Genomic DNA, 19,829 nt, shown 5'->3' on the forward strand with positions numbered 1-19,829 from the left:
CGTCCACAGATCTGACCTGTAACTTGACCTGGTTACCTGCTTGTTTCCATGTGTATATATATATATATGATAAGACATTAAACTCATATTATGAGTTTAATGTCTTACTGTGACAAACCCTCAAAAAGAAAAGTTACATGTTGCACCTTTAAGCGCGTTTAAGTGATTGACTTTGAATCAACTCCATATAGACGCTTCCAGTGTTAAGAAACAAACGCCTGCATTCAATTATCCAGTGCCATTCCTGCAGTTAGCGCTAATACATTTCCAATGGGAGCGTTAGCATGAGCCTCCAAACAGCACAAACTATGAAAAGTCAGTTTTGGTGCGTGAAAACCACACGTCAGCAACACCAGAGCCTTGTTAGAACATACTACCATGTGTAGCACTGTTTTGTGCAGCGTGCATGTTAATAACCACGTAATAAACATGTTATTCTGGACAATAACGCATCAAAAACATAGCAGGCTACAGCAGTTTGACAAGAACATTTGAGTTTTGTTTCACCAAGCGCCACAAATCCAAGTCAACTTTTAGAAACTATAGGCTGAAGTTAGACAGTTTTTTACTCATATAAACAACAACCATGTGTCTGCTCCGTCCAGAAACAACTTATCCATAAGCCAAGACATGAAGCATTTGAATAAATAAATTTATTTTCAATACATATTTTTAATTCCATTTCCATCCGTTTAATACATCTATTGGAATCCCGTCATTCTGTATAACAATAGGTTTAAATATAGCCACATTCTCATCACACGCAGCTCGTATTTTGCATGTTAGATCCAAACTGCTGCAGAGGAGACGGGGAAAGGAGGAAGGAAGTGATTTCTGAGTGCTGGAATGACTACCTCCCCCTCTCCCTCTCCCTCTCCCTCCCTCTCTCTCCCTCTCTTCTCTTTGCCTTCAATGAGTCCTGATAGAAATAACCCAACAAACTGGCTGATTGGCGATGCAAAAGCCCCCATTCAATTAGACATGAACAGCTGAAAGCGGAGGGCTCTGGAGTGAGGAAAAATACAGGTTTGGGTTGTGATTGAGCCCCAAAACCTGTTATGGGGTTGGGATTGATGGTGCGGGGGGGAGTGTTATAGGGCGATAGGGGCTTCGTTAGGCTAATTACAGCTTAACTATGTAAATAAGGCAGTGTAAAGGGGGGAGACACACCCACCTCTTTTTCAGTGTCAATTAACCTAAGCCTCTAGAATACACACCTAGCAATCTGCAGACATCTCCATGTACACATACACATTTAGACTCATTTATGCTGCTTAAATGTCATTAGACTGAGATAACTTAATAAACGATGTGACATTTTAGACTTTGATCTTCTGGTCCAAACTCCAAAACATTCCTCAGACATTCAATTCAACAATGCACAATACTGTCTTCTGTAAAGTATGTGCAGTTTTAGATTGATGCTGCGTCTCACTTTTGTGTGTTAAGTGAAGTTGAAATGCCCTGCGGCGTTATAGTTAACACTTTTCTTCAAACTTGTCTAATCTATGCTGCTGTGTGCTTAGTCAAATCCAACAAAACAATGGAAAACCAAAACTTTGAAAATGCGCCAGGCTGAAGAAAAATACACTTGAAATTATTATTTATCAAACACTTAATTTGTGATATTTTTAACATAACTCCTTTGTAAATGTCCTTACCATACCATAGCTGACAGTATGCTAAAATATAAAAATAAAGATATTACAACTAAAATGCATTGTGCACGTGAAAAGCCTTCTTTAGCATTAGTTTAGCATTAGCAATTTATTTATTTATCCATTTTTTAAATATATGTGCTTGTTTTTGCTATAACGGGACGGTAAAACAAGTGTCACACCCCTAAATGTCAAGTACCCAATGTTGGACCTTAATTTGGGGGAAGATAAGTTATTGTGACTTATTGTTATTTAAATTTTTAAGAGGTTAAATTTGGTTTCATTGCCAGTTTATGTTTCATGTGGATAAAAACACTATTTACAGCCGTATCATGTTGTCAAGGCGATGGGTCGGACCTGGTTAGTACTTGGATGGGAGACCGCTGGGTCCAGGTGCCGCAGTGGGACACAGTGGGACGCAGTGGGACGCAGTGGGACGCAGTGGGACACAGTGGGACGCAGTGGGACACAGTGGGACGCAGTGGGAAGCAGTGAGACGGAGTGAGACGCAGTGGGAAGCAGTGGAACGCAGTGGGACTCAGTGGGACATAGTGAGATGCAGTGGGACACAGTGGGACGCAGTGGGACACAGTGGGAAGCAGTGGAACGCAGTGAGACGCAGTGGGAAGCAGTGGAACGCAGTGGGACTCAGTGGGACGCAGTGAGATGCAGTGGGACACAGTGGGACGCAGTGGGACACAGTGGGAAGCAGTGGAACGCAGTGGGAAGCAGTGGGAAGCAGTGGGACTCAGTGGGACGCAGTGGGACGCAGTGAGACACAGTGGGACACAGTGGGAAGCAGTGGGAAGCAATGGGACGCAGTGGGACGCAGTGAGACGCAGTGGGACACAGTGGGACGCAGTGGGAAGCAGTGGAACGCAGTGGGACGCAGTGGAAAGTAGTGGAGAGCAGTGGGACTCAGTGGGACGCAGTGAGATGCAGTGGGACACAGTGGGACGCAGTGGGACACAATGGGAAGCAGTGGAACGCAGTGGGACACAGTGGGAAGCAGTGGGACTCAGTGGGACGCAGTGAGATGTAGTGGGACACAGTGGGACGCAGTGGGAAGCAGTGGGAGTCGGTGGGACGCAGTGAGATGCAGTGGGACACAGTGGGAAGCAGTGGGAAGCAGTGGGACTCAGTGGGACGCAGTGAGATGCAGTGGGACACAGTGGGACGCAGTGAGATGCAGTGGGAAGCAGTGGGAAGCAGTGGGACTCAGTGGGACGCAGTGAGATGCAGTGGGACACAGTGGGACGCAGTGGGAAGCAGTGAGATGCAGTGGGACACAGTGGGACGCAGTGGGACACAGTGGGAAGCAGTGGAACGCAGTGGGAAGCAGTGGGAAGCAGTGGGACTCAGTGGGACGCAGTGAGACGCAGTGGGACACAGTGGGAAGCAGTGGGAAGCAATGGGATGCAGTGGGACGCAGTGAGACGCAGTGGGACACAGTGGGACGCAGTGGGAAGCAGTGGAACGCAGTGGGACGCAGTGGGAAGTAGTGGAAAGCAGTGGGACTCAGTGGGACGCAGTGAGATGCAGTGGGACACAGTGGGACGCAATGGGACACAGTGGGAAGCAGTGGAACGCAGTGGGACACAGTGGGAAGCAGTGGGACTCAGTGGGACGCAGTGAGATGTAGTGGGACACAGTGGGACGCAGTGGGAAGCAGTGGGAAGCAGTGGGACTCGGTGGGACGCAGTGAGATGCAGTTGGACACAGTGGGACACAGTGGGAAGCAGTGGGAAGCAGTGGGACTCAGTGGGACGCAGTGAGATGCAGTGGGACACAGTGGGACGCAGTGAGATGCAGTGGGAAGCAGTGGGAAGCAGTGGGACTCAGTGGGACGCAGTGAGATGCAGTGGGACACAGTGGGACGCAGTGGGAAGCAGTGAGATGCAGTGGGACACAGTGGGACGCAGTGGGAAGTAGTGAGATGCAGTGGGATGCAGTGGGACGCAGTGGGAAGCAGTGAGATGCAGTGGGATGCAGTGGAAAGCAGTGGGACGCGAGGGCTTTCCTGCATTGCTGTTGTTGTGTCCTTGGGCAAGACACTTCACCCACCCTGCCTCCAGTGTTGGCAAACGTCGTGAATGAGAGTGAATGTGTTTGTGAGCGGGATTGTGAGAAAACAATTACAAATTACAGCTCACATCTGTGGAGAGGCCACCTTGTTCACTGTAAGAATGCATTTTTAAAGCTATTTTTGCAATAAATCACTGCTAGATCAGATATATTCTAAATTGTTTAATGCAAGCAATAACATCTCCATGGAGACAAGCTTGGCACGTAACTTTTCCGGTGGAAGGTAACACTGGTTTTATTAATAAACAGTTTTAAATTTAGGAGAAAGAATTGGGACACAAATGTTAATGCCGTGTTGGTACCAAACATGTGACAAAATGACAAAAGAGGATTGTGGGTCACTAAAGATGGACAAGAAGGGCAGAGATGTAGGGATGTGGGACAGACAGAACCAAGACTGAGGGAAAGTGGGTCAGAGCAGAGGAAGAAGAAGAAAAGAGGATGAGAGGAGGATAAAGAGAAGAGAAGAGGAAGAGAGGAGGAGGATGGAGAGACAAGGAAGAGGAAAAGAGGAGGACAGTTAGAGAAGGAAGAGAAGAGGAAAAGAGGAAAAAGGAGGAGGAAATGAGAAGGAAGAGGAGAAGGAGGAGGGGAATGGAAAGGAATAAGAGACAAGGAAGAGGGAGAAGAGGAGGGTGAGATGAAGAAGAATGGAAGGAAGAAAGGGGAGGAGGAGGAGGAAGAAGAGGAGGAGAGGAGGACGGTAGAGAAGGAATAGAGAAGAGGAAAAGAGGAAAAAGAGGAGGAAATGAGAAGGAAGAGGAGAAGGAGGAGGGGAAAGGAAAATAATAAGAGACAAGAAAGAGGAAAAGGGGAGGGTGAGATGAAGAAGAATAGAAGGAAGAAAGGGGAGGAGGAGGAGGAAGAAGAGGAAGAAGAGGAGGAGAGGAGGACGGTAGAGAAGGAATAGAGAAGAGGAAAAGAGGAAAAAGAGGAGGAAATGAGAAGGAAGAGGAGAAGGAGGAGGGGAAAGGAAAAGAATAAGAGACAAGAAAGAGGAAAAGGGGAGGGTGAGATGAAGAAGAATAGAAGGAAGATAGGGGAGGAGGAGGAAGAAGAGGAGGAGAGGAGGACGGTTAGAGAAGGAAGAGAAGAGGAAAAGAGGAAAAAGAGAAGAGGAGGAAATGAGAAGGAAGAGGAGAAAAAAAGAATAAGAGTAAAGGGAGAGGAAGTGAAGAAGAAGAATGAGGAGGAGGAGGAAAAACAAGAGAGGAAGAAGATAGAGTGACAATATGAGGAGGAGGAGGACAGACTTTCACGGGTAACACTATCATCTGTAACGTATACACACAAAATTGATCATTTCATATCATTTGTGTTTGGAGGAAGTATCACAAATACAATTATATCAGAAATGTACTCTGAACTACAGATATATGCAAACATTTACATTTGCAAGTAACAAAGCCTGAGGTCGGCACATTCATTGTAACGCAGGAGTAGATGTGTTCTCACTGGTCAGATCAATACTGCAGTTATGATGAGACGTTTACTCCAGAGTCCAGGGCAGTGCAGAGGCTTTTCCTGAGGCCGGTGGGACGCGCTTTAAAGGAGACATAGGAGGCTTTTTATACCTTATATATACTATTAAACTACAACACACAGATCATCATTTGACTTTTACTTCCCCTATCAAATGCAACGTTAATATGAAACACTTTAAAGGTAATAGAAACGGGACGATTGGGACAAACGTGTTCAAAACTGCTGAAGTGATAAGCCCCGCCTCTTTACAGGGACATATCACGTAACGAGCAGCACATTTTCATTTACACCTTTTTTAACATTTGAAGAATTCCTGTTTGAACCCTACATGTGTTTGACGTGAGGTTTTCTGTTTTCAAATATTCACAACCAAGTACAGAGTTGTGGGCGGGGATAGGGGGTAGGTGAAAACAGGACATTTCTGAGCATTAAAGGCTCAAATGCAGAACACTAGAGGATTACTCCAACATGCGTGAGCAACTTTGAGGAAACTAATGATGAGGAAACACCGTTATAAGGTTAAAAGGTTCAATTAGTCATGTTTTAATTGCTATAGGAATAAGAACTTAGTAACTTCACCCAATGACGTGAAAGTACAGTACTGAGCAATACTACTACATCCACTGAAGTGCTGCAATGTCTGTGGTATCAGTTTCAGCATGAATTAAAGTATTATTATGAATGCAGAATGTATTGATAGAAAATGATTATGATCTGCTCGGTGAATTGAAGGCTTTTCGGTTAGATTCAGGCTAAACACAGCAAACCTGGCGCTCTCCTTATGTGGTATGTGTATCCCCTTGTAAAAAGACAGGCGTGCAGCGCTCACATAAATGTACCTCCTCTGTCCTACTCTGCTCTCTCTCCCTCACGCACACGCGCGCGCCCACGTGCCCGCGCGCGCCGTGCACGCTGACACCAGCGCGTGCAGACAGACAGTCAGCTGTGCCCTTCCCAGAGCAAGAAACGCAAAACACAACACACTTAAGCACACACACTTTCTCACACACACGCGCTGCACACGAACCCGCGCGAGGCCCAGCGCACACTCTTAAAGGGACAGTGCACTCTCTCAACGCTCACGCCGACCAGCACATGTGGCCATGGGAGAAAGGGTGCAACATGGAAGGCTTCTGCAGTAGCCTCACTGGAGAATGTCCCTCACTGGAGAATGTCCCTCACTGGAGAATGTCCCTCACTGGAGAATGTCCCTCACTGGAGAATGTCCGGCTGAGTGGCCTTAGCTCCGTGGAGCCTGGACAAACAAACTGTTGGACATGGAGCACAGGCCCAGGCTGAGGCCTTGTCTTTGCTCAACATATTTTTTATGTCACGATATAAGACATGTAACTTAAAGGTTCATGTTCCTGAACCTGGTGCTCTGTTGGGCTTGATTGGAATGGTCACTTTTACTGAATTGGGGGCCTTTAACACTGCTATGGCAACAGGCCTATGCATTAGTTTAGTCTGGTGTAATAATGGCATGTTTAATGTTTAGGTGACAAACTCAGGGCAAAATGATTCAGGCCTTCGACCTGAGTGAACCATTTTACTGTGAATGTATCATAGATGTGCTGCTCAGGTGAAGCTGAGAACAACATGAGAAATACCAGCTTTAGGCCTAGGTCTGATGGTAGGTTCTGATGGTACCTAATAACCTGACTTACGCCCGATTGATATGTTCAGCACTCTGAATAGTCTTGTGAAAGCTGTCGGGAAAAGGCGTCACATCATGTTGGATATTTGAAGCTGATATCTGTCTGTTGGCGGGGTCATGTTTGTTTAGGTTCGTCCTTTTGACTTCCGCACCCTGCGATTGGGCCACCTCACAGACGGCTCAAACCAGCGGGAGATGGGCCAGATGAATTCTCAAGAGTAAGGTAAGGTATCTAACACCATAATCTATCATCTAATGCTTTTGTTCAAGGATTGTACCAGCCAAAGTAGGTATTATTATTAAATATAATGTACAACAATTCATATTAATAATTATCTGTGACCTATGGCTGACCCACAACGTTTGGAGTCATACAAGCCTCAGCTTGAGCCTGCTGTGAGTTGTTCTTTTGAGAAGAAAGCGCCCTGTGTAGGCTGTGTATGGATGAATAGACTAGTTCCACAAATGTAAAGAGCTTAAAATTGGCGCGGCGCAGAGACATACGTGTAATATACGGCCTAAAGTTGAAGGCCTACTGAAAAGAACTTGAACTTGAGCGAAGTTGGTTAAAAGTGCGTCGCTGTGCCTTTAAGAAGCCCCCACCGGCGCGCAGCGGAGGGGCGCAGGACAGCTCCCGGAACAGCGATTGAAAAAAAAAAAAAGCTCCACCAGAGACGGTTTCAAGCCGCCCGGCGCAGGCTCCTGATTTGTGGGCAATGTTGGGGATGTAGAAAAAAAGCGGAGCGGAGCGAGAGAGAGCGCGCAGAGACAGGACAACACTGGAGCTATGGACACACGGGCTTTTCCACGGAGCTTTCTTTGACAGGTGCCGAGTGGGCTCAGATAAAGTGTCACAACAGCCTCCAACATGTACGGCAAGGGCAAAGGAGCCGTGGTCCCCTCCGACAGCCAAGCACGAGAAAAGTAAGTACATCCAAGTCTCTCCAGCCTGGCACAGACAGAGCATCTCTGAGTCTGTGGAGCCGGGGAGCTGAGCCTGAGCCCGGGGAGCCTTCCAGGCTGTGTGCACCGGGGATCTGAAGTGCTGCGCCCGGCTGTAGCACTCTAAAGTGGCGGGTCACAATGTCTCAAACTCGGGCATGGGACCGAGCTAAGTTAGCCGGAGCTAGCTCTGCTGGAGCCTCTGTCCCAGCAGCAAACTCCCCAAAGTTGCAGCTGTAGTTGAGCGGAGTGAGCGGAGTGTGCGGGCGCACATGTGTGCACCGGGGGGCCACCGGGGGGCCACCGGGGGGCCACTCTGAGCTCCCGGGGATGGTTTTGTGCAGATACAGAGCCGGGAAGCCCGGGCTCCTCACACCGGGAACAATGCGCGTGGAGCGGAGCGGTGCCGGCCAGTGTGGCCGCGGCTTTGTGCCTCCTGGACACAAACTACAGCCCGGCGAAAATAGAGTCCAGCTGTTCAGAGCTTTGTTTCAGAAGTGACCGTGAACCCGCCACAGGTCCGATCACAAAGAGCCACATCTACATGGCACTGTCCGTGAGAGGAGCTCTGAAGCCGGGAGAGGCGCCACTTCTATGGCCCTGGTGCTGCTGTGCTCCGCTGGAGCTCCGCCGCACACATCGGTCCACACTCCGTGTAGACCCGGGTCCAGTGGACCCAACGGCGGGTCTTGTGGCCGTGCATTGTGGTTCCTCTCATTAGAGTTAGCGTTAGCTCCGAGCCTAGCTCAGGAGCCCTTTGTCTGCTGTGGCTGCAGAGCATGGAGCAGGAGCAGGCTGTTGTTCACACTGGAGCCTGGCACTCCGCGCTCTGGTGTGTTCTACTGTAGTTCCACTGTAGTTCTACTGTAGTTCCACTGTAGTTCTACTGTAGTTCTACTGTAGTGCCACTGTAGTTCTACTGTAGTTCCACTGTAGTTCTACTGTAGTTCTACTGTAGTGCCACTGTAGTTCTACTGTAGTTCCACTGTAGTTCTACTGTAGTTCTACTGTAGTTCCACTGTAGTTCTACTGTAGTTCCACTGTAGTTCTACTGTAGTTCTACTGTAGTTCCACTGTAGTTCTACTGTAGTTCCACTGTAGTTCTACTGTAGTTCTACTGTAGTTCTACTGTAGTGCCACTGTAGTTCCACTGTAGTTCCACTGTAGTTCTACTGTAGTTCTACTGTAGTTCCACTGTAGTTCTACTGTAGTTCTACTGTAGTTCCACTGTAATTCTACTGTAGTTCCACTGTAGTTCTACTGTAGTTCCACTGTAGTTCCACTGTAGTTCTACTGTAGTGCCACTGTAGTTCCACTGTAGTTCCACTGTAGTTCTACTGTAGTGCCACTGTAGTTCCACTGTAGTTCCACTGTAGTGCCACTGTAGTTCTACTGTAGTTCTACTGTAGTTCTACTGTAGTTCCACTGTAATTCTACTGTAGTTCCACTGTAATTCTACTGTAGTTCCACTGTAGTTCCACTGTAGTTCTACTGTAGTTCTACTGTAGTTCTACTGTAGTGCCACTGTAGTTCTACTGTAGTTCTACTGTAGTGCCACTGTAGTTCTACTGTAGTGCCACTGTAGTTCCACTGTAGTTCCACTGTAGTTCTACTGTAGTGCCACTGTAGTTCCACTGTAGTTCCACTGTAGTGCCACTGTAGTTCTACTGTAGTTCTACTGTAGTTCCACTGTAGTTCCACTGTAGTCCTACTGTAGTTCTACTGTAGTTCCACTGTAGTTCTACTGTAGTTCCACTGTAGTTCTACTGTAGTTCTACTGTAGTTCCACTGTAGTGCCACTGTAGTTCTACTGTAGTTCTACTGTAGTTCTACTGTAGTTCCACTGTAGTTCTACTGTGGTTCCACTGTGGTTCCACTGTAGTTCTACTGTAGTTCTACTGTAGTTCCACTGTAGTTCTACTGTAGTTCTACTGTAGTTCCACTGTAGTTCCACTGTAGTTCCACTGTAGTTCTTGCTGGATGAGCCTGGGCTACATGTGTGCACCACAGCAGTGTGAGCAGATTAGTTCTAACTAAGCCCGTCCACAGCTGCACTAGCCCAACCCTGGGCTTTAATGGTGTTAGGAGCAGTGTGTAAAAGCTTTATAGGAGTTGTTGTTCCCTCACAGTTCACTCACCCCGGGGTAAATAAGAGGTGAGGGGTTGCACACAGGTGAGGAAAGGCTGTTTGTGTGGAACAGTGTTGACTGGAGCGCTCAGGCTGGACCCTCCAGAGACATGGCTCAGAGTTTGTGTGGACATCAGCAGGTCTTTAGCTCCATGCTTCTCCCTCAGCTCTGCTCCACACTCCTCCTGCCTTCCCTCTCTGCCATTCCCTCACTCCTGTGTTGAATTATTGAGGCGACCGGTAGTGGCCTGAGCTCCTGCCCAGAGACATGCACTGGAGGAGGACACAAGAGAGCTGGAGCTGTGGTGGACCCTCTCATTCATCTGTAACATGGGGCTTGTCTGTGTCTCTGAGGGTCTTTACCTGTAGTGGTCTCACACACAGTAGTAATGGCTCTTTATGATTGTGGAACAATTTGAATGTGTTGCCTAAACATTTGCTTAAAATGGGCAGCGCTTTGTAAAGCAACTTTAGTTTGTTGTCAGTATTTCACTGTCCTTGGTTTCATATGTGTGAAGAACTTGCTGGATTTGTTGTATTTGTACTTGCGAGATAAGTTCTTGAATTAGCATGTTAAAGTTCTTTTTGTTGTTTGGGCTAACTTAGCAGGAAGTCTGAGGGCCAACTAAAATTGGTCTGAGGGCAGTATTTGGCCCTCAGTTTGGACACCCCTGGATAGAGCTGTTAACTCGTGTTCCACAGCACTTTAAAGGAGACTGTTATGCTTTTATTTATTTTACAGGCATGTCGTATTGAACTGTAACATAAGTAGATCATAATTTCACATTTTGTTCATTGTAAACCACAATATTATTCTAAAGTGGCGCAGTAATAGAAACAAGTCTGATGACTTCCTGTTTAAAACGGTGACACTGTAACAAGCATATTTTCATTTACTTTTTTTTATTTTGAAAAGTGGCTTTGACATTTTAGAATTCTACACTCGCAACCAAATAGAGAGCAGAGGGTGGGGGTAGGGAGTAGGTGAAAACAAGTATTTTCTCAGCATTGAAGTCTTGTTTCAGAAAAATTCTGAATTATTCAAACAAGCAGGAATCAAAATACAAATATGAATAAACTAATGACGAGGATTCAGCGTTGTAACAAGGGTAAAAGTTCATAAATTTAGATTTTGCAAATATGTCTCTTCTTTTTAAAGATAATGTGTTTAAAAATGGTCAATGACACTCCCAAAACTTCTACTTGTGAAATAACTGAAAGTAATGTCTGACTTTTGGTATGAGTAGTAGTTACAGCAACCAAAAATGCATTTCTGCAACTTTTCTTTCTGCTACTTTCAGTCACTAACCAATCGTGCGCACACGTATTCCCTTCAATGTTGTCCCCGCAAAGGACCCATTTCCCTCCAACATCCATCCCGATCGCCCCTTTCCCTCGCTGGGCCGTCCTGCGCACTTCTCCGGGCCCCTCCGACTTCCCCTCTTCTTCCTCCTTCGTTCGCGCTCTTCTTCCTCCTTCGTCCTCGCTGGTTTCAATAATGCAGTGAGCCAGGTGCACGCATGCTCTGCCCCCCTTTACAAGCGGGACAAAAACACACACACCACACATAAAAATTTCATAGAGGGCCTCTCGGGGGTGGTGGTGGTGGTGGAGGGGGGGGGCTGTGATCCAACAATCCCCAGACGGAGGAGCAAGAGACCACGGCCTTAGCTACAGCCTGAAAGTCGGACTTTTGCATGAGGGGAAGTAGCTAAGAGCAGGTAACTATGTAGTGACGGGTGGAGGGCAAACAAAATCGATATCAAGAGTTTCATGCCCCACGAGTAAATACATGGATCTGATATAACTGCATTGAATAATCTAGTTGCATGAAAACACATTTTAAAGTGATCTTTGCATGCTTTATAAATGAGACTCTGATCTATGGAGAGGCGACCCCCATTCGCAGCAAGAATGCTCATTTAACAAGGTATATCGCACTACAAAAGTTACATCGAGCACCTTTTTAAAAAGATTTAGCTTGGAGAGATGAGCGAGGTGAAATGAAAGAGGAATATTGAATGAATAAACCTTGGCACTCGGGCGGACTACGTTGTATTTGTTTGGGGAAATGTGCTCTTTTTTCCCTCCTGGGTGATGGTGATGGTGAAGAGGAGTAGCAGTTTGTATGGTGTTTTGGCATGTAACTGAAACTTCAGAAGGGAATGTATAAATGTTTGAGAGGTGGTTAGTTGATTGACTGACATTGACAGACCGGTTGACTGGTTCCTTTACAGAAACATTCCGTACGTCTCCATAAGTAAGATGGTGTAAAGTGTTTTTTCCAGACCCAGTTACCTCTTACCAGGGTTAGTATTGGTTAGTTGGATGGTTTGCGTTTGAGTGACGTCTGTCAGAACTCGTGGCCAATGCTTTATCTCGTCTGATCTCAGCCGCTAAGCAGGGCTGGGCCTGGTTTGTACTTGGATGGGAGATTAGTGCAAAGGGTTGTTGTGTCCTTAGGCAAGGCACTTGTCACCAACCGTTGTCTTGTATGGATCTGGTGTGTGTGTGTGTGTGTGTGTGTAATGCAATGTAAAGTGCTTTGGTTGTCATAAAAGGTGCTGTATAAATCTAATGTGTTATTATGAACTGGCAAAGAAACCTTACAAGTGAGATGTAAATGATTTAATTTGAGCTGTGTTATTGTTTTTTGCCATATTCATTATAGTTCCTAATGTAAATAATTGGAAACGGCAAGGAAACATGCATCAAAGGCTCTAAAATGTAAAACCTTTCATCAAACTGTTGCCCGTGGTACAAATTTAGTGCTCGCATAATAATCCAAATTATTAACCACAATGAGTTTAGAAGCACAAATTTCAGCAACCCCTCATTTTTTTAAGTTTACTGCCACAGTAAAGCTAACAAGCCTTAGCATGCTAACCACACAATTCCTGCTTTTCGGAGAGTAAAACGCTCTGTATTTTAGATTAAAGCAACACTCCTTTTTGACCCTAAGAGCTGCTTGTATACTTGTATCTTTACTGGGGAAAGACACCCTGTAACTGGCCAGCATCAGTATTTAATATTGCCTCATTTCCAGGCCATATAATGAATAAAAGCAGCGGCAACGAAATTTACAAAAACACAAAAATTGTAGATAAAGGGGCCTGTCAATAAGCCGCACGTTGTAACATGACATATTTACAGATAAATATAATACATGGTAGTGATGCGCCAGTTTTCTATTGAACCGGGGGTCTCGTGGTGCACCCAAGATCCGCTGGACGTCGGATTGTAATAAAATACACTGCATTTTAAAGTTTTAACATGTAGAGAGACATTAAAACAATAGCTTTGAAGTTTGTTAGCTGATATGATCTAAATTACTGGTTTGAAAGTGGACAAATGAAACTTTCAAAAGCATGATAAACTCATACAGTAGGGCCAAAGGGCAGAACTCAAACTTGAATGAAACCAAACTCAAGCCAAGTTTGGTAAAGAAACGAACTTGACTAACGTTGAACATTTTAAAACAAGTGTTCTAATCTATCCTTCAGAGTTTGCTTTTTACCCAGTTTATGTGTGAAAGTGTGTGTCCAGCAGCACCACACTCTACACCAGCGGTCAGACACAGCGTTGTGACCTACAAATTGCCAGAAGCCTCAGAAAGTGGTTAGATTCCCTAAAGTGCTCGAACGCGTCTTTAGCCCCGGGGTTTGTTCCGGTTTGGTCCGCCTCAGGTAACTTTCCTCCTTCACCCATGAGCAACCACCTGTTTACAAGATGGCGCACACATTATAATGCGAAATGCACACCTGATCTGAATATGGTTGACCTAATAAACCAAAGAAAAGGTAATTGTACTTGTACTGGGAAGTTGCGACCACAGAGCCAGAAATGCACATCGTTCACGGCTTTGTGGAGGCGATGACGTCAAAGATGACCTGCTAGATCATCAGATGAAGATGGAGCCAGGTCACAGAGTTGACCCACGCAGGAAGTGTACTGAGAATGTGGCTGTTGTTTTCAGTGGATTGAAAGACATTTGGGCTAAGCGGTGTTTCCCAAGCTTTTCACTATTTTGGGACATTTTAGAATGTCAAAATGTAACTTCATTTCAATTTTAAGATTTAAGATTAGAAACTGTTTTATTTGTACATGCCAGTCTAAAAAGCACTGTGCAGGAGACAGTGAGGACACTATAAGACTACCTCCCCTGAAACATTGGTAGCTTAACAACAGGCATGAAAGAAGTTTGTACGGTAAATGTGTTCTAAAAATTCTAGAAAAACATAGAAAAGATTAGTAATTTCCAAGCGTCCCAGTTATTTACCACAATAAGTTTATAAGCGCTTTTCACAACTTTCTGAGGCCAGAGCAAGTTTTGGCATCACACTAGAGCTAAAAACAACTAGCATGCTAACGGCATAGCTAGTTAGCAATAGCTTTAGATCCAGATTGGAAATTCACGATAATTTCATACTCTTGTTTGGTAGATTAAACTAGACGTTTCTGTCTCTTTGAGTACATTTATCACTATAGTAATACTGGACAAGACAATATACTCAATATATTCCAATTTAGCATATCACCGGTACAACAATTGCATTTCCCCCCATGTATCCTCCACCTCTATTCTAGTTCAGAGTGTGCAAACCCATTCAGGAGCATTAACATGCGTGAAGACTGAATTATGAACTGCTAAACTACAAAATTCACATGTGTTTCAGATTTAAACTACTAAATTGGTCAGTTTTTACGCAGAAGAACATAGACGCAGACTATTTAGTTCTCTGTAAAGGATATTATATGTGCTAGATAATGAGTTTTTGTGATTACTAAATGATTTTGCAGCCCTTTCCCCATGCGTGTGTGCCAGAGTCTGGGTGCACAGTAGACCTCGACTGGTGCTGCTGAGTCTGTGGTCATCGGCCAGTCCGACTCATTCCATAATGCTCTATATGTGGAGCTGAGTGTCAAGTACATAGACGATAGCCTGGGTTTATATGGAGCTTACACGTGTTCACATGTTGGACATGTGCAGCTGCTGGGTCATGGTGGGCAGATCTCTGTGAATCTAAACTAGTGCAATATTGACACTGGAGTAGGGATGTCAAACTATCGAAAATCAGATGCATATCAATACTAAAACTAATATGGAAAGTAGATACTCATTTAAACTCTCAATACAAAATTTGACCTTTTAAAAAAAATATTATGAATGAGCTTTAATTGCATCGGACAGGCACCTGCAGCCAACTGCAAAAGGGCATTTACCGACATTCAATTTATTTCTGTAACTCCCAAAAAGAGGTTGCCATCTACTTTATTCTTTAGACTTTATTCTTTCTTCATACTTGTATCTGCTTTTTATCTTTCAATCTTGTCAAACTGAAACTTGACGGATGTAAATCTACGATGAGTATTTACCACAGGTTCTAGCCCACCAAACTACTGCAAGTACTGCATAAATGGAAAAAAAAACATTCACATATGCACTTTAAGCTTTATCACAGCTAGTTCAAGACCACATGGTAACACAAAGACGGTACTAGTATTTTGTGTTAAATTACTATCCAGCATCTGAAAAAAGCTCATGTTGTTGTTATTCTGGTATTGAAATCGGTACAGAGTGTGGAGCCTGTTCCTTGTATCAAAATTGAGTTTGAAATGTCAGTATTGTGACTACACTACACTTTGCTTAGTCCATTGTCCTGCAAGTCATGAGGAGCAGGGACGTTCCAACTGCCATTGGATTGTTGTGAATATAGAGCTGAAAACTGAATATATCAATACTTTTTTGGAGTGTCCTGATAGTGATATTCAGAGGATTTTTATGTGTTATGAAATTAGCCCTGGTTTTGTCCCAGGTTTAGTCTTGCTTTAGTCCAGTCCTTGGTTTTGTCCCGCTTTGGTCCCTGGTTTAGTTATGGACTAAATTATGACTAAACCTCACATCAGACCCAAATCGAGCGTGAATAATTTGAGTTTGAGGTAATAAAATGGTGAGGGATATTACACGGGAATGGAGTTCTTTCTAGAGTGAATGAAAGGTGAAATAAATTGTTTTTAGTGGTCCGTTCACCTGCTATTATGCGCCTACATGGCTCTTGAATAATTGTGTCAAATATTTGCATAGTCCATATTGTAAGAGGCGGGCAAACGCACAGTGCAAATGGCCGCTTAGCCCATGACCTCTCTGACAATGCAGAGAGGGGATATGCATATCCTGGGGTCATTGGGGAGAAGACGTTCAGACATTATAAAAGGTGGTTTTCCTATGCTCAGTAGTATAGCAATGCGTAGTGTCCAAATATCTACAGACCGCTTGCATTAGTGAAACCAGTATCAATATCAGAGTGAAGGATACTTCGAAAATGTCTTTAGTTACAGTAATTATATGCATTGGCATCCCACTTGAACACAGATCTATGTATCTGGGTCTCAAAACCTCTGCCATGGATACAATAGATGGATACATTTGGAGCATACTTCTGGCAGCAGGGAAAAGGCCATTACAAAGAAACGGACGACACAAGCGGCACTACAATCAAGGACTGGACTGATGCCACCACAATTAAAAAAATGGAAGAGATTACCTTTTTAGACCCAATTTTAGACGTTTGGCCCAAATAGGACTCTGGATGTCTTGTTCTCTTTGTGTCATGTTCTATGTTCTATGTTCTGTGTATTTACAATTTAAAAACGAAAGTACATTTATTTAGTTACAGAATATTGAATATTTCTGATACACACAAACATGTACTATACGTACATATTCACAACGACATGAGAAGATTTATTCTGACTAATCGTGTGCCCTTTGAAGCTTAATTCCATTATCCATTACCACATATATTCTGAATCCAAATATTGCCAAATGAAAGAGTAACTATGCAGAATACAGTTACTCAAAATTAGTGTTCTGAATATGTGCATGTATACAGGTATTTAGTTACTTCCCAACACTGTTAGTTTGTTTGTAATTTAGAGTTTCCCGTTTGGTTCAAAAAAGATGGAATCTGTTGACTCTTTCTGACAATTTGCGATTCAAGCAAGAATCTTTAGACATTTCCTGAATGATTTTACAGAACTAATAAAAGATCACATGCTCACATAAAAAAGTACTGTTATTATTTTAAAAAAGAAGCGCATTTTTAATTTTCACTCTGGAATCTAAATCAGTATCGAGTCTATTCCTCCTGATCAAAATCCAGCTTGAAATATTAGTATTGTGACAACTCTAGTAAAACACACACTCAAAAGCAGCATAATAACCATCGCAGTTTGAATGGTTGAAATAAAGTAAAAATGAACGCCAAGCCTGTCGTTTCTTGTAACTTTCGACTTCCGCAAACGTGTTCTGAAACGCTCGGGGGGATTCTTATACACGTTCAGCTGTTCATATCACGGCCTTTAATACTCCTGGATGTACAAGAGGTGATTATGTCTGAAGCCCGTTCCATTGATCAGGTATCGAGCCTCGGACCGCGCCTGCAGTTCCTCCCATTAGAAGAGTGTGGGCCTCCGCCGGTCCACGCTCCACGCTCCACACTCCACACTCCACTGACGCACTATTAACAGCCCATTAAACATGACTAAGTGAAGCCGTCTGCAGTACACTAGTGGCCCCCACGCTGGCTAATTGACCCAGACTATTGCTATTTTTAGTAATTACTTCAAAGTCGCTTGAAAAGAGTGGAATCTATGTAATTTGATTGGTTTCAGTGTTGCATCAGTGTAATCGGCGTCTGTCCTCAGTAGAGATGTCAAGATGATTCAGTTCATCGTGATTATTCAGGTCACAATATAATCATAAGCACCAAAAAATAATAATCGTGATGATTGTAGAAGCAAAATGAACTATTTTCATTGGTCAATATACAGTCCTAAAAATAGACTTAAATGTAAATAACTTATTATCTGGCTGTTTTTGTCATATTTAACTTTATTATTGTGTGAAGCCAAAACTACACTACACCAATATCATGCATATATTGGGATAATAAACGTTTTCTTATTATTTTTTGTTTTTACATTGATATGAAAATTACATTTACATACTGTAGCTCTTGTTTTATTGAAGTTTATATTGTGTACGTTCATGAAATTAATATTGAAAGCCATTTGTATTTGCATTTAACGGGACAAATGACAAAATGGAATTGTAATGTAATGCATTTTGAGTATCTGAAATGTAGTTGTATTATTATAAATCAAATACAGTTTATTCTCATTTGCTTTGGGAGCAGCTGAACACTAACGTTCCCCTTTTTTTGTGTCTCCAGGTTGGCGTTATATGTATACGAGTACCTGCTACATGTGGGAGCGCAGAAGTCCGCACAGACCTTCCTGTCCGAGGTAAGACCAATGCAAAATCCTCATTAGCCAATTACTAGTAAATGAATGGCGGGTACATCAAGAACGATCTCGAAAATATGAATCTCTCACCTGATTCCTAAACAAATCTTAATCTGTTGTTTTATGTTTTGTTGACAATTTGCCAAGTAGATTACCTGTAGCACTAATTACAATATAAAGTTATGTTATTAAGACTAATTACACCAGGTTGGTTGGTTCATTGCATATATAATGTGCTGCACTCTTTATTTTAAAGGTGACATATTGTGTAAAGGAAACTTTTATAAGCTTTTTACCATGTTATAACTGTGCCCACTTTTCTGTACTTGTATAATATTATCATTATCATTATTATTATTATTATTATTATTATTATTATTATTATTATTATTATTTAAGTCTGTTGGATTTAAAAATGTGTTGCAAGAGACAGGACAGTTCTGTACTTCTGAACAGGTAGTTTCTGTTTATTAGTTTAGTTTAGCGTTTTTCAATTTGCTCATCGCATAAAAAAATATTTCTAATCATCTCGGTGTTTAAAGGTGCGTCGCGGCCATATCCCCCCCCCCCCGTTATAAAATTGAAGGTAAAGGGTATGCCCTGTGGTGTCGGACATACAGCGGAGTCTAAACACGGTTAACATGATTACAGAGCGCACGCTGTTACATCAATCTTTCATGGAAATCCGATAAAGCCACACTAGATAATGCTCGCTGTCCGGCCTGTTCAGGCCAGGTGCGAACAACAACTGATGCCGTCATACCCTCTCCTGCATATTTAGATGTCTCCTTCTCTACAGCTCCAACACTTGCCCCGCACTAGCATATTGTAATACATAAGGCTCCTTTGAGTTTTTAAAGTCTGTATATCTTAACCTAGCTTTCATTTTCTAATCGTAGAAGTGCCTCTACTGCACAGTTGAGACTTGATTCTGCTTGTCTTGCTACTACTACTATCTTTTGCCTGATTATAATAAACTACTTTACTTTTCAATCCGCCCTCAGCCTGCATTCTGTATTTCAAGTTATACAAGAAGAAATACTAATACTTATTTTTTGAAGTATACTATTTAGTATAAAACTTTAATATGTAGTGTAGATCATTATTTTTTATTTTGTTCATTGTAAATCACAATATTGATCTTAAATAGAAACTTATTCATTGACTTCCTGTTCAAAACTGAACAGAACTTGTATGCGTGGATAGCTTACCGTTTTGTTCAGTTCAGTTCAGAAAACGACAATTTGTTGAATGTCCTTCCCCAATCTCCCTATTTCACCTTTAAAACCTACATGCCGAAATATCATTTTTTTAACCCCACATACATGTCACACTCTGAATTTTGTTTGACTAATTACAAGTACGTACAGAACACAGTCCTGAATGCAGCATAATTCAGCATTACAGTACTCAAACAGTAAGAAACTAAATCAAAATACAACTTTGAGTAAGCTAATGATGAGGGAAATACAGTCGTTACTTAAAAGGTCATAAAAGTTTAAAAACCTAAAAAATAATATACGTTTTTGTGGTTTATGCTTGCGTGTGCCAACAGATTTACCAGTTC

The 19,829-nt window shown here is 43.3% G+C and overlaps 1 protein-coding gene across 2 annotated transcripts in view; it reads left to right on the forward strand.

Annotated features, from left to right (window-relative positions):
* Nucleotides 1-7,558: 7,558 nt before the first annotated feature.
* LOC140370085 (single-stranded DNA-binding protein 3) overlaps nucleotides 7,559-19,829 on the forward strand; it is a 38,229-nt gene continuing 25,958 nt past the window's right edge. The window contains exons 1-2 of one of the 2 annotated variants that reach the window (XM_072457031.1): nucleotides 7,559-7,809; nucleotides 18,190-18,262. In XM_072457031.1, the coding sequence (XP_072313132.1) occupies nucleotides 7,754-7,809; nucleotides 18,190-18,262 (129 nt within the window). In that variant the 5' untranslated portion in view covers nucleotides 7,559-7,753. The remainder of the gene's footprint in view (nucleotides 7,810-18,189; nucleotides 18,263-19,829) is intronic. The other variant, XM_072457030.1, reaches the window with a different exon arrangement.

Source organism: Eucyclogobius newberryi, unplaced genomic scaffold, assembly GCF_026437365.1.
Source record: "Eucyclogobius newberryi isolate DKJ021-1_F unplaced genomic scaffold, fEucNew1.0.hap1 SCAF_21, whole genome shotgun sequence".
NCBI classification, from domain to species: Eukaryota; Metazoa; Chordata; class Actinopteri; order Gobiiformes; family Gobiidae; genus Eucyclogobius; species Eucyclogobius newberryi.